The following is a 17,085-nucleotide window of genomic DNA, read 5'->3' on the forward strand; positions in this document are numbered from 1 at the left end:
GGTGGGGAGGGGAGGGGAGAAGTGGCCAGAGGGCTCTAATCTGTTCTGTAATTAGATTCTCCTGGGGGGTGTTTGAAACAGCCAGAATGTACCCAGACCAGTTAAATCAGACTCTTCAGCATCATAATTTTAAAAACTTCCAAATGACTCTGCCTGAGAACTAGTGTCTGGGTCTGGCCTTAGGGTGAGATTCACCCTCTTTGCTGCTGCCTGCTCTCAGTGTGGCTCAGGTGAGTTACCTGGAGTCTGAGAGCCTCAGTACCTTCACCTGTGGAGGGGTGAGCACTGTTTCCTTCCCAGGCTTGAGAGTTTTACAGTTAATGTGTATGAAAGTGCCCCAGGCATCAGTAGGGGCCGGCAAGAAACTGAGGCATTTGAAGACGTTGGTATAAACCTCCATGTGGTCTCACACCTGGAAAATGAGATGGTTGGAGAACACTGAGTCTAAGGTTCCTTTGAGCTCTAACTATCTGGGATTCTGGAGTCAAAGGGTTGAAGTGTACAGAGTCCTGAATCCCCTTGAAAGACTCTTAATGAGACACATCTTCCCCAAGCCCCAATCCTTTAGGAAACAACCCAAATATACAGATGAGGTCTGACAATTAAGTTCTCAAACACAACCTAGAAAAAGTGCCACATACCTGACTGCTGAATATCACTACAGTCACATGTGAAGTCCTTCCCCTGGGAAGCTATGCACTGATACCAGTGTCTAGTCCATCCTTCATAGCAATTTTGGAGCTCTTTTTCTGGAATGACCACCAGAGCTGTCATTGTACGAAGTCTGATGATTAAGTTCACAAACTTGCCACTGTTCAGTTACTTTGATGGCACTGTACAAACAACTTGGTAAGATTTTACAACATTGGCATATCAGTGTCTCACAGCTGTATTCATGTTGACATGTGGTGGTATCTTGCTGACTGGTATTCATTATTGTTGTTGCATGTTTTAGTGTGCCTCATAATGACAGCTCTGATGGTCATTGCAGAAAAAGAGTTCCAAAATTACTTTGAAAGGTGGACTGGGTATTGGCATCAGTGCATAGCTTCCCAAGGGAAGTACTTCACAGGTGCCCATAGTAATAATCAGCAATGAGGTATGTAGCACTTTTTCTAGGATGAGTTCTTGAAATTAACTGTCAAACCACCTACAATGGAACACAGTTAAGCAGGGAGTCCCAGCTACAGAATTATTCTCCTCCCTTCAGGCCCCTTCCCCCCATTATACAGGCCTGTCATTTCAGCAGACTTACATTGTAGCCTTTTGCCCCTCTCTGTCACCAGCTCTTTCATGGCCTGGACTAATGGACATGGCCTAGGAGAGACCAGCCAAGGCTCCAGTTTGACCAACGCTTTAGGGCTCTAGGACCCTGAGGGAGGCCATGGAGGACCATCTGGAGCAAGATTTCTCAATGTGGGTGCCGCTGACTTTCTGGGTGGCTAATCCCTTTTTTTGTGGGGCCCTGTCCTGTGCCTTGCAGGGGCCAGTAGCACTCTTCCAGTAGTGACAATCAAAAGTGTCCATAGGTGTTATCAAATGTCCCAGGGGTGGGGAGACAGAATTGTGCCCTCTTCCCTCTCAGCCCGGCACCCTATCATTGAGAACAGCTGAGCTGGAAGCTTATTCTTCTTGCCTCAGATACAGAAAGGGGGTGATATTCCTTTATGAGTCAGTATAGATTTATTTGTATTTCTCATATTTAAAGTCACACAAAATGAATCCAGCAGGGACTGGGGAAGAGAGATAGAAATGGGATTTTTATTTTTCAAAGGGCTCTTTAAAGTGACAAACTGGAGCCCTGGGAGCTGCAGCCAGGGAGACCTTACCAACCAAGGTGAGGGAGGGTGACAGGGGCCCAAGGTGCTCCAAGACACTCACAGGGAGTCCTTTGCCATCAGTGGAAAAGCCAGTTGCAGAGGAAGGTGGGAGGGAGTGACATCCATTTGGGAAAAATAATATACATGACCACACGCACAGGGAAAAAAATCTGGCAGTAGATACACCAAGATGTAACTGTGGTTATTGATGGAAGCTGGGATTTCAGGTGACTTTTCTCATTCATTTGCTTATTTTATATTCTCTCATTTTTCTACATTGAACATGTAGTTACTTATAGCAAGAAAAAAGAAGTTATTAGAAAAAGTAACGAAAGTAGACACTTAGGAAAAGGCATGCTAAAAGCCAAATTGCCAGAATCCCACTATGATCACGACCAGACAGTAGGAAAGGCATGCCCTTGGCACCCACCACGAGGAAGGGGCCCCTCAGCTCCGAGGGTTCCAGAACCCGCAGAGGGAGACAGGTGTGTTAAGTGACCAGTTCTGCGGGGGTGCGGGCTGCGGTCCCAGGGAAGGGCCAGGCTCTCCGAGGAGCTCCGTGGGGACACCACAAGGGCAACCCCAGTTGGGAGACTCACGGTGCCCCGGGTCTGACGGCCCAGGACGAGAGACAGTAGCCTGTAGGGCTGTGTCCAGCGAGGACAGATCCTGCACTCCTGAGTTTTGTCGGGGACCCTGCAGCCACTGCGCCTAGGGTAGTGCGTGGGGGAAGTCGGTCCAGAGGCCAAAGGCGGCCTGGCTGGGGCAGGTGACACAGGGACCACGTGAGTCATGACTACACTTTTAGGATCAGTGAGTGGGGCAGAGGTTGCACGTGGTTTGTGATGGGGGCAGTCAAAGGATGTCGCTTGGGCATGGCTGGGAATCTTGAGCGGCCTTGGTTCTGGGGAACCAGACCCAGCACAAAAGAGCAAAGCGCAGCTAAAGTCTCCCAAAGAGGGCTGTCCTCGCTGCACGTCTCTCCTCTCCGAGGGTAGACAGCTGCTCTGCGCTAGGAGGCCACGGTGGGAACGCTAGGGGTGGGGCTCCGTGGGTCCCGCGCGTAACGCCACACCCACGGCCGCGGCCCCGCCCCCGCCCCGCGCTGAACGCTACACCCACGGCCACGCCACGCCCTCCCCACGCGGACGGCCCCGCCCCACAGCCTAGGCGGACGGCCCCACCCACGGCCGCGCCCCGCCCCTCCCCGCACGGACGGCCCCGCCCCACAGCCTAGGCGGACGGCCACACCCACGGCTGCGGCCCCGCCCCTGCCGCGCCGACAGCCACACCACGTCGCGGACCGTGGCCCCGACGCCCTCTGCCGGGCGTAGCACGAGAGAGGCGGCGCCTTCACCAGCGGTGCACGTGGTGCCCTCCAGAGCGCGAACGTGGGGACGCCGCGCGAGTGGGAAACGGTAGGAGTCTGGGCTCAGCTTGGAGGTGAAGGACCTCGTGGGCGTCTAAGGCGTCACCCGGCAGTCCACAGGCTCCGCGAGTGGGGTGAACGTAGACTGCGCCCCTCCCGGACCCGGCACCCCAGCCACGCGCTCAGGAACAGTGAAGGCGCGGGCGGAAGTGCGGAGGGTCAGCCGTGGGGCGTGGGGCGGCGCGGGCCCGCGTGGGGGCGGCCTCAAAGGCACTGGACTGCGAACCCTCAAAGCAGCAGGTGTCTGTTCCTGCCTCCTCCTGGAGCAGGAAGCCCGCAGCGCCCTGTTGTCCCTGTAGACTCCAGGGGAGGCGTGTGCCCAGCTTTCTCTTGGCTGGGAGTGCTGCCCGTCCAAGCATTCCTTGGCTTGTAGGGGCATCACTCCGGTCTCCACTTCTGCTCACATAACGCCGTGTGCCTGTGTCTCTTCACAGGATGAGAAGTTGTGTTGGAGTAGAGCCCGCCCACTCTGATAAGATACAACTTCATTTTAACTTATTACATCCACGTAGACCCCATTTCCAAAGAAGGTCACAGTCACAGGCCCTCGGAATTAGGACTTTTAACATATCTTTTGTGGGGATAGGCATGTTCTGGGTGGTCATGAAAAGTCCGTAAGGTAACTCTGGGCTTCACTCCAGAGGTAGAAGGAAGGTTGAAGGTCCTGGGCAGGGTCAGGAGCCTGACCTGGGGACTCAGCAAGGAGAATCTGGAGCATTTCTACCTCTCTAGGGAGGAAGGGGGTTGGGGACTGCTTGGGATTTTAGATCATTCCATGTACTGTAGGCAAGCCCTCCACTTTTGCTAGTCAGAAAAGTAAGCCATGCACATTATTGGGGTAAAAATGAGATAGTACAGAAGAGGACGAAGACGGGTTTAAAAATCACGCAAAATCCCAGTGTAACTGCATGTAGAAAGATGCTTCTGTAGACAGAAATGGTTTGGATAACACTGTTCACATTGAAAATAATGCTACACAGCCATTTTTCTGGAGTTGTGACTTTTATTATTTTGTAAATCTAGTTTCATAGACTCGTTGAGTGGGCTATCCCTCTGAAAATGTGACTTGCAATTTAGGACTTGTTGCCTCTATAATTGACAGGTGCTGTGCTTGTATGGTTCAGAAGCTGTAGAAAATCTAGGCCCCCCCTGGAGGTGCCTGGGCTCCCACAGAACCAGGAGACACAGCCATAGTGAATAGCCAGGATCATTGTCACAATGAGGCATAAAGTGTCTGGAGAGGGTGGGGTCAGGAAAAAAGACCTGGGGACTAGCAGGTCAGGAGCAGGGCCCACCTGATGTGGAGAGGCAGCTGAGGTGAGAGGGTCAGAGCCAAACTCATGAATGACCCGTAGCATTTTCTGAAGGGTGCAGGGGCTGCCTTGGTGCTTACTGACAGAGTTTGTGGTGTGTGTTCACTGCTTCTTTTGAACAAAGTAGAGTTCCCTACTACAACTGCTAAATACTGATAGCATTAATTAGTACAGTATCTAATGTCATAGAATAAGACTTCAAAAAACCAAGGCCTGAAACAAAGGTGTCTGTTGGACTCTCTGATATATTCCTTTTTTCCAGCCTTAGGTAAGAAAGTTCCTTTGTTTTGACACTGGGAAGTTTAAGAGTCTCTGCTCATTCCAAACCAGAACCCCCTTCAGAGCTAACCCATGAAAGGGGAGCCTAAATTTGCTTCTCCTGTTCCGCAGCCAGCCAGGATGTCCGTCTTTCCTCTGGTCCCTCTCTTGGCAGGAAAAAAAAAAATGACATCCACATCTCTCTATTAACGCACAAATTCCCCAAGACTGTTTTTCTCCAACCAGAAGTGACTGAGCATTTCCAGCTTCCCACTCCAGCTTTTTCCACCTAGCTAAGAATAATCCCAAAATATAAAAAAATGCTTGTCTAAGACAAAAGTGGGGTGTTGCAAACAGCCACTGCTTGGGGTGTTTACAAACTGCCTTCACAAAGTTTTCATTTATGGGCTCATGATCACAGTGACCCAGGATCTTTCACAGAAGCAAAAACTAAAAATCGTGTTGGTACACAATATATTTTGTGTTGAATTTATCACAAATGCTAAGTCAGGATTTCAGATACCTCCTGAAATAAGAAAGCTACAATGGGAAGATTTTAGCAGTATTTATTTTTATTTATAATTTATACCCCATCAGCTTCTAAAAAGGATTGGAGGCAGCTTCCAATAAAAGACATGTGCACAATAAGGTTGCTAAAATGGGAACAGAAAATTGAAAACTCATGCAGAAGAAGGAGGGAGCATAGAAAGTGATAAAATTACTATGACTCAAGATTAAATTTAGTTCCGAGCTTTCTGGTAGCTAAAGCAAAGATGGAAACAGACTGGCATTCATTTCATTGTCTGAGCAAAGAGAACTGTAAGCAGTGTATTATTAGCTCTTTAAGGGATACCAGCGGGCCCCTGGCACTGTGTTCACGTGGTGACTTCTACAAGGGCCTCTGAGGAAGGTGATGGGAGAGGTCAGCCCTCCCTGCCTGCAGCAAGCCTGGGCTTTGGAGTGGGACCGGATGCCCCAGAGCTGGGCAAGGGGCCAGGGCAGCTAGAAGGCTCAGGGGTACTTGGATGAATGAAGTATGAAGTGTCCAGAGAGGGTGGGGACAGAAAAAGAATGGCTGAATGTCCACACTCTTGGTGGGTATGAGCAAGGCCCTTCTAGTGCAAGGGGGAGTGGGGCTGAGGGAGAGAAATGCTTGAGCCCTGGGTCAGGGTCTGGCTCTCCCCACTGCTGGGTCCTGGTGGGTCTCTGAGGACACTGATAGTTTCAGGTCTGAGCCTGGCCTTCGTGGAGCTATAATTGTCAAGGAAGGAGATGAAGCATTATATACCCCTGCAACTTGTTAGCTTGATTTATAACTGTTGTGTATAACTTTTAGGTAGGCATTTAGTCCCTGGGCCTCCATTCCTGCTCTTGCCCCAGGCTTGAAACTGCATTTCAGGCTGGACAGGGGTTTCCCTTCTAGGCTGCTGCCTTGGCAGACAGGGCATGCGGGACTTTGGAGGTCAGACTTGAGTTTGCATCTAAGCTGTGTCATGTATTAGATGAGTGACCTCTGGTGAGTATTTTACCTGGTTGGAATTGCAGCCATGTGACCTTGGGAAAAGTCCCTTAATCTCTCTCCAGGTCTCAGCTTTCTCCTCTGTACAATGAGAATAATAAGCATATCCATGGGGGCAGTGTCAGGATTAAATGAGCAAATATACGTGAAGTCTTTAGAACAGTTCTGGACATACAGTAAATGCTACAAAAGTGCCTTTATTATTATCATTAGGTGAGCGACTGTTCTTCCCTAAGAAGATCTTGTCTAGTTCTCCTTCCCAGTGGGACCCAGAGTGCAGAGGATTAGATCCTTGGCAGGCCCCTCCCGTGCTCAGCAGCCAGGAGTCGCTCCAGCAGCCTCGAGGTGCTGTAGGACCAGGTCCCCCTCCCTAGAACCTGAGCTGATTCTTAACTTCTCTAATGCTATGACAGGGAGCATATGTGGCCTGGCCCACACCCTCTCAGGCTGTGAGGTGTCACAGCCACTGCTACCCTTCCACTCAAATCACATTGTGATGGTGCAGGGGCCCGCTCAGTACAGCTCTGCCATTCACTCTCATTTTCTTCCTTTTAAAACCAGAAAAGTTCACACCAGTAAGGTCTATTGAAGTGCAGTCTACAGCACACAGCCTTCCTGTTCCCAGCAAGTGTCTCTGGTCATCCTGGCTTGGGCTGTGCCACCTTCTGCTGGCCATCTGGTGTGGCACCTCTTCTCCTGTCTGTGCTACGGAGTCACAGTAGCCTCCCTTGTTCCCTTCAGTAAACTGGGAGTTATTACAGGAGGGATTGTCAAATTGTTGACATGTAGCATTGGCCAGGCACTTAATAACTACTTTGAATGAATGGACATCTTTGAAAGAAAATAACTGTCTCGTATGGCACCAGCTCAGAAAACTTTAGGAACTTCATATTCCCACTGTGTATATGTGAAAATCAAACCTCGTAGTGGACAGTCAAGGCCTTCTCTAAACTGACCCTAAGCACTTTTCTGATGCATCTCCCCCTCCATTTTTGGCTCATCCCACCACTGTGCTACCCTGGTCTCAGGCTCACTGTGCCTCCAGCAGGCCTGGGTCCTGGCACCAGCTTCCCGTGCTCCCCCCTGCCTCACGCCATCTCAGCCCACCTCCAAACGCCTCTTCCTCTCCAGCCTCCTCCAGGTCATCCTCTCACGCTTATCTACACTTGTTTCCCCCCACCCCAGCCATCAAACACGCTGGAGTCCTGGTTAGCTAACCTGTACTGTGACCTTGTCTGCCTCTCCAGTGACATAGTAAACACTCATGCACTGAGCCCAGGGACGCTTGCCAAGTGCTGCTGGGTATCTGCACGGCTCCCTGAAGTGGTCTGGGGTCGCAAGCTATCGTGTCCCTTTGCTTATGCCCAACTCCCAGGTGCCCCACAAGGGCAGGGAGTAGATGAGCACTAACTGGGCACCTGCTGCCCAAGGGAAGGTAGGGCTTCTGCCAAGCTGCTGGGAGAGAGAGTCTGATGAGAGAGGGGGCAGCCTGGGTGGGGGGTGACCAATGGCTTTTTTAGTCCAGTGAGTGCAGTCACTGCAGATGTTTGAGAGTCAGGGGTCCTGTTACTGCAGCTGCTCACAGAAGCCCACACTGGCTCTTTGTGGCAGCAAGTGAACTATCAGCATAGATGCATTCCTGTGACATGTTTTCTTGGAAGTGCTGTCATCAGACCCACAATGGTTCTCAGACTATGGCCCTTGAACCAGGAGCCTCAGAATGCCCAGGGAAATTTGTGGTAAATCCAAATTCTCAGTCTCAACCCGACCCCCCACTCCCCACAGGCTCAAAAAGAACCTCGGGGCTGGCCCAGGAATCTGTGTTTTAAATAGCTCCCTGGCTGATTCCGACTGGGGTGAAGGTTTGATAACCAGGAACCTAGGTGAATAATGGAAGTGCAGTGTGAATCCATGGGCCGCGTTCACCCCAGCAAAGGTGCACCTGAGCCTTCTCATTTCCCCTTAGATTTCCTGTGGTCCCTGAGAGCTCAGGTGTGCCTGGAGTGGAGATGGGAGCTGTCCACGATGCCCAGCTCACCAGCAGGTGTGGCCTCTGAAGCCCAGACCTGAGGGGGCTCCCACCTGCCGGGTGAAGGGTAAAGGGTGAGCAAGGTGTGGAGGCCCAGGCATAGGGAGGCCCCTGCCCTGTTGAGGTGACTAGTATGCCATGGGAAGGAGCCTCTGGTGTTTCACCCGGTGCTGGCTGGCACCCAATCCAGCAGAGCGGCTGGGGTCTCATCATGAACTGGGTGTTCCTTTCCTTGTCTACTGTGATCCTCCCAGTAATATGGTGATGTGGGAATTCTCATGCTCATTTTAGAGATGAAGACAGTGGGCCCTTGTGGGTTCATTTTCCCAAAGTTGTTTGGGCTGTACGCTTTTGGGTGGCAGGGGCCCTGGTTGGGGGTTACAGTTGTGGATCGGGCAGGGTTCCCCAGAGAGGCAGAACCTGCAGTATACATACACAGATGCTCAAGAGGAGTGATTAGGGGATGGGCTCATATAGCCACCGAGGCTGAGAAGCCCCAGACAAGCCGTCTGCAGGCAGGGGACCCCGGAAGCCTTAGTGTGGCTCAGTTCTAGTCTTAAGGTCCAGGGGGCCATGAGTCCTGCACTCCCAGGGCTGGAGGGCCTGCTGATGTCTGGGGGCAGAAGAGTCGTCCCAGGTCCAGTTCACCTTTCCTCCGTTTTTGTTCTGTCCAGGCCCCACAGATAGGATGGTGCCTGCCCGTGTGGATGGTTCTCAGACTCATGTGCCAGAGTTCCCTGGAAACACCCTCACGGACACACCCCTTGATAACAGCTTACCCATTCTCTAGGTATCCCTTAATCCAATCATTGAGACACCTAACCTTAACCATCACAACTAGGGGGCTGGACAGAACAGCTGCCCCCTGCACCGCCAGCGGCCCTGCAAACCCCCCTCAGGGTGGGGTGCCTGGTCACATGACACTGCGTGACAGCAAAGAACTTCCCAAAGGTTTATAACAGCAGGTTTGTCCTAAAGGGAAGTGTCGGCTGCAGGGAAAATGCACACAACAGGGCAGAGCAGGCTGTTCATAACTGCTATGAAACGGACGAGGTTTGGAGAATGACCACCCATGCCCAGGGAGGACCCTTTTGGCTGAGGAAGGGTGCTGGACAGTGCATGGGCCACCTGGGTTCCCAGAGCACAAGGCTCTGTAGATCCACTGTCTGTTGGGCATAAACCAACCATTTCCTGAAAGGAACGATGTGGCTGGCAGGTTGCTGGCATGGCATCAGAAAAGTTAACAAGATCTAACTGGACACGTTGCATTGCTGAATCACTGCTCAGCACGTCCTGGTGCTGAAAGAGTAGGAGAAAAGTCTGAGGCTGAGTTAACCTGCCAAGGTGCTGTGCTTTTGCCTCAGAATCTCCTCTTGGGAGAGCTGGGGCTGGAAGGTTCTGGAAGCAGGAGTGCAGGACACCTAGAGAAACATGAAAAGTCATCAGAAACCCCAGGCCTGTGAGCTCCCTGCCTGACCTTCCAGCTGGAGTTTGGGAAGACATTCCGCTGGCTGCAGTACGGGTGGAGCATAGAATTGAATAGAATCGAACCTGCAGCTGCGTTGATGTGAACTCTGTGCAGCAGGAGAAGGAGCTGCCAGACAGGGGAGAGATGGAGAAAGTCCGGGTGAGCCCAGAGGCTGAGGTCTAGAGGGAGGTGTGCTATGGCCTTCTGGCAACCGAGGAACCAAAGATGAGAGGAGGGGGTGGCGGCTTAGGGAACTCCAGCCACAGCACTGCTGCTGGGGTGGAGGGCTGTGACTGTCACTACATGCACAGGAAACCACCACACAAACTTAGGAATGTTTGTGAGACAGTTGCTCAGAGCGCCGTGCTTCCTGACAACCTAGACTCAGCTCCTGGATTGCTCCCTGTCCTTCCTGGAGACACTGCTGTTTTGGGGAGCTGCTTCCCTCTGGCCTGCCCGATGCTGACCAGCATGGATGTTACCACCAAGCAGTGCATCACCGGGCTGCCAGCCCCAGGCTGGGGGTGGCATCACTCTTGGGCTGCCCAGTGTGACTATGAGCAAGTGAGGTGGGAGTTTGGAGCCTCAGAGAATAAATTCATTGCATCCGGTTGGGATGACCCAGGGCCAATAGGATGCTCAGCGTGTCTTGCATTGGAAAGAGCTGTTTTTAATTTCAGGACGAGAAGCCCAGGCACAGAGTGTGGCATCACACATTGGTACTGGAAGGAATGATATTAACCTGGCAGCCCAGACTTTCTAATGACTACCTCCTGGCAGGCGTAGCTCTGGGAAACCAGCTGCCCCCAGGCATGTCGGGCGAAGTAATTAGTGTGTGATGCCACTCAGCTCAGAACGATTTAGTGCCCAGTGACAAATAAGATATAATTCTGAAGCTTGCATCAAAGGCACAAATTGGGGAGATTAGGTGGAATTATTGAACTTTCCAGGGCATATTAGGTTCACTGGGAAGCAGAGGGTGTGTTGGTTTCTGTCTAATTTCTTTGATGAATAACCGTGACCGGGAGACCCTGGCCCGAGGTATTCCTGTGTGCCTGCCTAACCCTAGGTGCCCTCAGAAGGACTTCCACTTGGGTTCTCTGGCTACAAACTAAGACTCTTCACCCCCAGAGATAAGGAGTTCAAGGTGACACTGCTGATTCCACAGATAGGAAGACAGTGAGGTTTTGGAAATGAAGTGTGGGGAGTTTTGAGGTCTTCTGCTCCCTGGTCGGAACAAGGCCATGCTGAGTAGGATGTTTGCAGATTGAACTATATTGATGAATGCATTAGGATTTTGCCATATGATTTTTATTTTTTAAACTAGTCATAGAGCTGGGAGTCATAAAACCCCACCCTTGTAGCCTGTGGCTGCAAAAGCCCGGGACTTGCCTTGAAAGCTAATTTTTCATCATTTTGGTGTGATTTTCATTTTCTTGAGCTTTGGGATTGGGGTCAATGTGGTCAGCATAGGTGACAGGGCGAGTGTCAGTTTCACCAGGACCTGGCTGTCCCCACACAGTCACTGGGACACTGGGGTCCTCCCGCCAGTGAGGAATCCTGCCTGCCCCCCTTTCCTGTCCTCTCCTCTCTTCCCTCCCTGTGTTTACTAAGGGCTTAACTGGGCTTGGTCCGGAACCTGAAGAAACTATCCCAGGATGAATGCCCTCTTCCCTGTCAGGGCTGTGACAGGACATCTGTGTTTCTCTGTGTCTCACTTAAACCTGTGTTATTTATTTGTTGAGACAGGGTCTTACTCTGTCACCCAGGCTGGAGTGCAGTGGTGTGATCATAGCTCATTGCAGCCTTGAATACCTGGGGTCAAGCAGTCCTCCTGCCTCAGTCTCCCCAGAAGCTAGGGCTACAGGCATGTGCCACCATGCTTGGCTTTTCTTCCTTATTTTTCAGAGACAAGTCTTGCCCAGGAGGGTCTCAAATGCCTGGTCTCTGCAGTTCTCCCACCCTGCTGCCCAGAGTGCTGGGAGTCCAGGGGGAGTGCTGCCTCTGGACTAACCCCATGTCCTTCATCCTCACCCTCACTCTCTGCTCTTTCAGTAATAGTTGGCATATTGAGAAGTTAAAGTTCACATGGGATCTGTTTTTACTGTGGGGAATCTGGATGCCACCCCAACTCAGACACCTGAAATTTTGACAACTTCCTGAAAACATCTTTGTCTGTGAGAGAAATTTGGAAAGACTCGTTGAACAGAGTTAGATCTTGGCAGGTTGACGCGCCATTTTACCCGCAGCTCTGGAGAGACCCGAGGCACTCCCATGTGCATTTGTCACTGCAGGGCTGAGCCTCCCTCATCAGCTACTGCACAAAAGAGCCTCCCTCTGAAATCGGGAGTCAGGAAACTTGACAATGTGCTGCTTCTACAGATATTTTACTACAATCATTTTTATAAAAATCTTTGAAAAGAGAAGCAGGGCTGGCCCAGGAGCATGCTGAGAGCAAAGGTTTTCTCAATCATTCTTATCTTTTGACAAGAGGTCTTATTTTAGCTTTCATGCGATTATTACACTAGAATTTTCTTAGCTTTGTAGCCTGTCTCCTGACTGCAGGAAGGATCTCTGAGCAATGGACTGAGGGATCAGGAATGATGCAGGAAAAGCCATGGCTGCAGAACTGACACACAGCTGGTGACCCTGCCCAGGCCCCAGGGGAGGTCTTCTATGTGGGCTCTGCTCAGAGTAGGAGACAGGGATTCAGCCCCTGCAACAGGGCAGGTGGAGGAGAAAACCAGCAGCAATAAAATACAAATAAACACATTCCCATCACCAGGTGGCAGAGCAATGGGGCAAACTGAGGTCTGCACAACATTGTAAGGACTGTCAAATTCAAGCTTTCATTTATAAAGTCAGCTTTGTCAACTTTTTTTTTATTAACTCATAGCTGTGTCCATTAATGTAATTATGGGGTATAATGTGCTGGTTTTATGTACCATTTGAAATATTTTCATCATTAACTTGTTCTTTTAAGGCAATGCATGCATGCTGGAAAGCCAGACTGAGGCCTCGAGTTTTAGATGTCACCTGGAATTGTCCTGTGGAGTGCCACCATCGGGAGCAGGTACGAGGTGTGAACGCCAAGCTTTCTCGGTTTGCCTGAGTTAGCTTCTCAGGAGAGTGCATTAAGAACAGCCTTATACCTTGGTGTATGTTTGTACACTCCGCCTACTTTTTAACTATTGCTTTAAGTGATCATTCCTCTTCAAATAGTAATGAGGCAAACATCTGATGCAGCTTATGTAAGAAATATAAATTAAGGTCCTAAATCACCTGGCTAATCCTTGGGCTGTAAAGTTGAAACTAGATGTGCTTTTTGGTAACTGTGATTCTAATGTCCTCCAAAAATGAGTTATCAGACAGTATTTGCTAACAGTCTTACCCATTTTTAGAGATTCATGTCAAGGGAGAGGCTTATTTTCCTCTTCTCTGCTCACAAAATTGCAGCCTCAGTCCCCAAATCCCAAGAACACCAACAGAGACCCAAATACTTGATAGACCTGAATGACTCTTGGTGGAGTCACCTCATTTGTACATGATAAAATACTATGAAAATAAGTATTTTATTAATTTTCACAGAAAATGTAACCATTTGATAAAATGCCTTTATATTTTATATGGCTGGTTTTCATTTGTACTTAACTATTTGTTTTAAATACAATACATGAAAATGAGGTGAAAATACACAACATTCTCCCTGAACCAAACCTAGGAGAGATTAAATTTTGCCCCAAGTGAAATAGATTTTAATTACTTTTGTCCCCATGGGCCCCCCCTCCCTTCCTTTCTTCTATTTCCCCCTTAGGTTGCAATGACTAATTTGCAAGTTTAGTCCCACACCATCTATGAAACTAAACAAAACGTACGATAGGCGAGATGCTTAGGTGCCACTTTTTGATTAAACAGACTAAGAAAAATGTTTTCAACAATGGCGTGTGTCAGCCATCTCCAGTCAGGTAGCAGTAGTGGGTCACCACGGCCCCCTCTGGCTGTGCTGGGCCCGGCAGCTGCCCATGTGTATCCCGGGAACCTGTGCTCCTTCCGGGAATAGGCCTCTAGTCATCTTGTGGGGGCAGTTTCCATTCCCTATTTTTCATTCTCAGGTTGTTCTGAAACCACATGTTCTTCACTCCAAAAATAACAGGAGCCCATGAATTCCTTTGTGTAGGGCAGCACAACTTACCAGGGCACATAGTTTTTCCAGAATGAATCCTGAGGTCTTGGAAGCCTCTGCCCATGATGTTTTCTATCTGTTGCTTTCTCTAAGAGCTCTTTTAGGCACTGAGATTCTAAGTGTAAAGCTTAATATTCACCCAGTGGAAGCAATATCCTTACCAAAAGCCTCCTAAGTTGGCTTAAACAGGAAATGGAAATGGCTGGTGTTATCCATCCTTTACAGCATTTCTAGTGTTCAGCCGCCATGAAATGGATTGCTTATGGGGAGATAACGTCTGTTCTATTCCCTTTTAAGTCTGTGAAAAATGTCATCCTGGTTAATAGGGTGATTAAAACTCTTTATGCTCCGGGAGATAAATGTGATTATGTTTGTCATACTCTACCCAAGACACAGACAGCAAAGAAGAACTTGAAGTTCCCTAACATTTCTTCTCTTCCATATCCAGGGACATTCAGAACTCAATACACAGATGGTACTTCACATAAAGAATAACGTTATCTGTTAAACATTTTTCCTTTCCATTAACCAATTTAACAATATGCCTCCGGTATAAACGAAATAGACAAATGACTAAATCTTCTGATTTCTGAGTTCTGACTGTGGAGAACACCAATAAGCCACGCTGCTTGTTTTTCTTTTTTTTAAATTCTCATTATTGTTACCTAATTTTTGCTTTCAAAATGCAACCAGGGCTTATGCTCAGCGCCTCTCCTAGGGATTCTGTTCCTTTTAGCCTGCCCTCAGCTCACAGCTATCTCAAACTACTGGGCTCAAGCCTCAGCCTCCTGAGTAGCTGAGATGACAGGTGCTGGCCCCCATACTCAGCTAATTTTTCTATTTTTTAGTCTCACTCTTGCTCAGGCTGGTCTCGAACTCTTGGCCTGAAGTGATCCTCTTGCCTCGGTCTCCGAAAGTGCTGTGGTTACAGCTGTGAACCACCACACTCAGCCATCAAAATCTTTTCTTAGAGGAGATTTAGTTAGAAATGAAAGATTAGTAAAGAGGTTTTTTCCTACTTGACATATACTGATAAATTTCACAATTCTTTCCTTTTAGTCTTGGATTTTTAACACGTTACATATGAATCTCAGACATTGTTACATCTGTTTAATTACAGTGCCGCAATTTCAACAGGGTAACATGGCCTAAAGAAAAAAGTTTTATTATGTACTTGACATTTCACTTAAAAATTTGCCTCAGAATAAAAGGTTTCTTTATAATAGAAATTTCAAATGTACTTTATTAAACTTGATTGCTGACTAATTAGAGTCTAAGCATTTATAAAGAAATTGCGTGGCTGAGATTCAACTAGAGGTTATTTCTCTGGACATATGAACATGTTGAAATATTTTTTTTCTTTAAAAATTTTCATCTCCAAGTAAAAATAACTGCATGTAGACATTATTCTCCATCTACGTTCTGTAAGAGATCATGGAGAATAGGAAAGTTGGGTAGACTGTATGTAAGAATTTATCTTATCAGCTTCATTAGGGAGGTGGGACCAAATACTTTATATTGAGACTCAGTACTTGGGTGGAACATAGGTGAACTGGGCTGTTTTTACTTTGACAACTGAGACAAAACTGTAGGTTATTAGTCAGTGTTCAGGGATCCCAACCAACTTCTGAGAAAAGTATATTTTATACCCTTGATATCATCATTATTTTAGTCCAACTATACCTTTTGACAATGTCATAATCTATTACTGGCTTTCTGTCCTAAGAATTTATAGGACCCTTCAAGTGAGGCCATGAGGTAAATAACTAGCACGTGTTAGTTAGCACGTGTGAGCCAAAGACTGCAACTGGGATCACAGGGCCACACCCATTTCCTGCTCTGCAGAACTTAACTGTTAGTCTTACTTTGGAGTCTGGCTACTAGGAACAAGTCTTCCAAATTCCGATGGTCACACACTGATAAGAAAGGCTTGTGAAACTCATTTAATTGGATACTTTCAGGTACTCCTGCTATTAGAGAGTCTGTTTATAAAGATTTTGTATCATACTTTTATTATAAACATTTTTTTCAAGTGTAAAACAAAATTTATTGAGGAAGAGAAAAAGAGGTTTACAGAGCAAGATACATTCGCCATAGGCAGCAAATGGGCCAATAACTTGGGTTTCAGCTGAAATTTGGTTCAGTTATCATAAACGGAAGCATTTCCTCTGGGATCTTCTTCACATAAGGAAGTTAAATCTGCACTTAACATTTTTAAATAGTCTTCTAAACATTGGGAAAACTTTACTCTCCCCCAACACACACAGGTGCACATGCCTCTGATGAGGATATCAAATTCTGTCCATCCCATGGATTCAGTCAAGAATCTACCCAGCTCCTGAGCAGAAATCTGTCCCAGTCCTTTTGCTGTCGTGGTCTCCAGCACCACCCTTTCTGTAATAATTGTTTTGGAATTCATCCATACTCATCTCATTTAGATTTCAATGCTTCTTCCCAGTCAACAGATGATTTGGAGTTCTTGGGAATCGTTGGAAATATTGATTGCATTTTACTTCGAAAGTCTTTCATCTAGAAAAAGAAAAAAAAACCAGTCATCAAATGTTAAAAGAAGGAGAAAATAGACAAAGCTATCAGATGGCTCCTTTGCTGACTAGGTAATACTTCACTGCACACAAATTACAGAGCAAAGTCATAACTGCAGAAAATAAAGATTATATTCTAAGTACCTGGAAGGAAAATGGACTACACCTATTTTCTTCTTCTAAGCCTAAATCTATTATCTAAACAACAAAACTTTACTCTTGATCTGGAAAGCAAGATGCCCTAAATTGTCAGCCCTCAATAATATTTATTCCCTAGCAGAGGAAGAGAGGGCATTGTTGGCTTCTATATATTAAAGTTGCAGATGAGGGTGGAATTTCTGTGTATAAATACACTTAGGTCATTCAAAGTTAAAATTTTAGAACCAGACAAGGTAGAAAGAAGGTACTTAGGAGTTTTACTGAAGAACCAATCAAGCAATGGTAGATAAACTACAATGTTCTTATGTGCCAGACAATGGTAATAAAAAAAAATCTGTGTAGGGGTTTTACTAACAGAAGTTGG

The 17,085-nt window shown here is 47.9% G+C and overlaps 1 protein-coding gene and 1 long non-coding RNA gene across 2 annotated transcripts in view; one reads left to right on the forward strand and one right to left on the reverse strand.

Moving 5' to 3' along the window:
- Positions 1-3,115: 3,115 nt before the first annotated feature.
- The window catches only part of LOC128586377 (uncharacterized), a 91,815-nt gene continuing 77,845 nt past the window's right edge, over positions 3,116-17,085 (forward strand). Inside the window, exons 1-2 of the long non-coding RNA XR_008380226.1 lie at positions 3,116-3,238; positions 12,820-12,909. This is a non-coding gene — a long non-coding RNA (uncharacterized LOC128586377). The remainder of the gene's footprint in view (positions 3,239-12,819; positions 12,910-17,085) is intronic.
- The window catches only part of TMEM242 (transmembrane protein 242), a 31,150-nt gene continuing 30,055 nt past the window's right edge, over positions 15,991-17,085 (reverse strand). Inside the window, exon 4 of the mRNA XM_053592137.1 lies at positions 15,991-16,548. Coding sequence (XP_053448112.1) covers positions 16,450-16,548 — 99 coding nt within the window. The 3' untranslated portion in view covers positions 15,991-16,449. The remainder of the gene's footprint in view (positions 16,549-17,085) is intronic.

Source organism: Nycticebus coucang, chromosome 5, assembly GCF_027406575.1.
Source record: "Nycticebus coucang isolate mNycCou1 chromosome 5, mNycCou1.pri, whole genome shotgun sequence".
Lineage (NCBI taxonomy): Eukaryota > Metazoa > Chordata > Mammalia > Primates > Lorisidae > Nycticebus > Nycticebus coucang.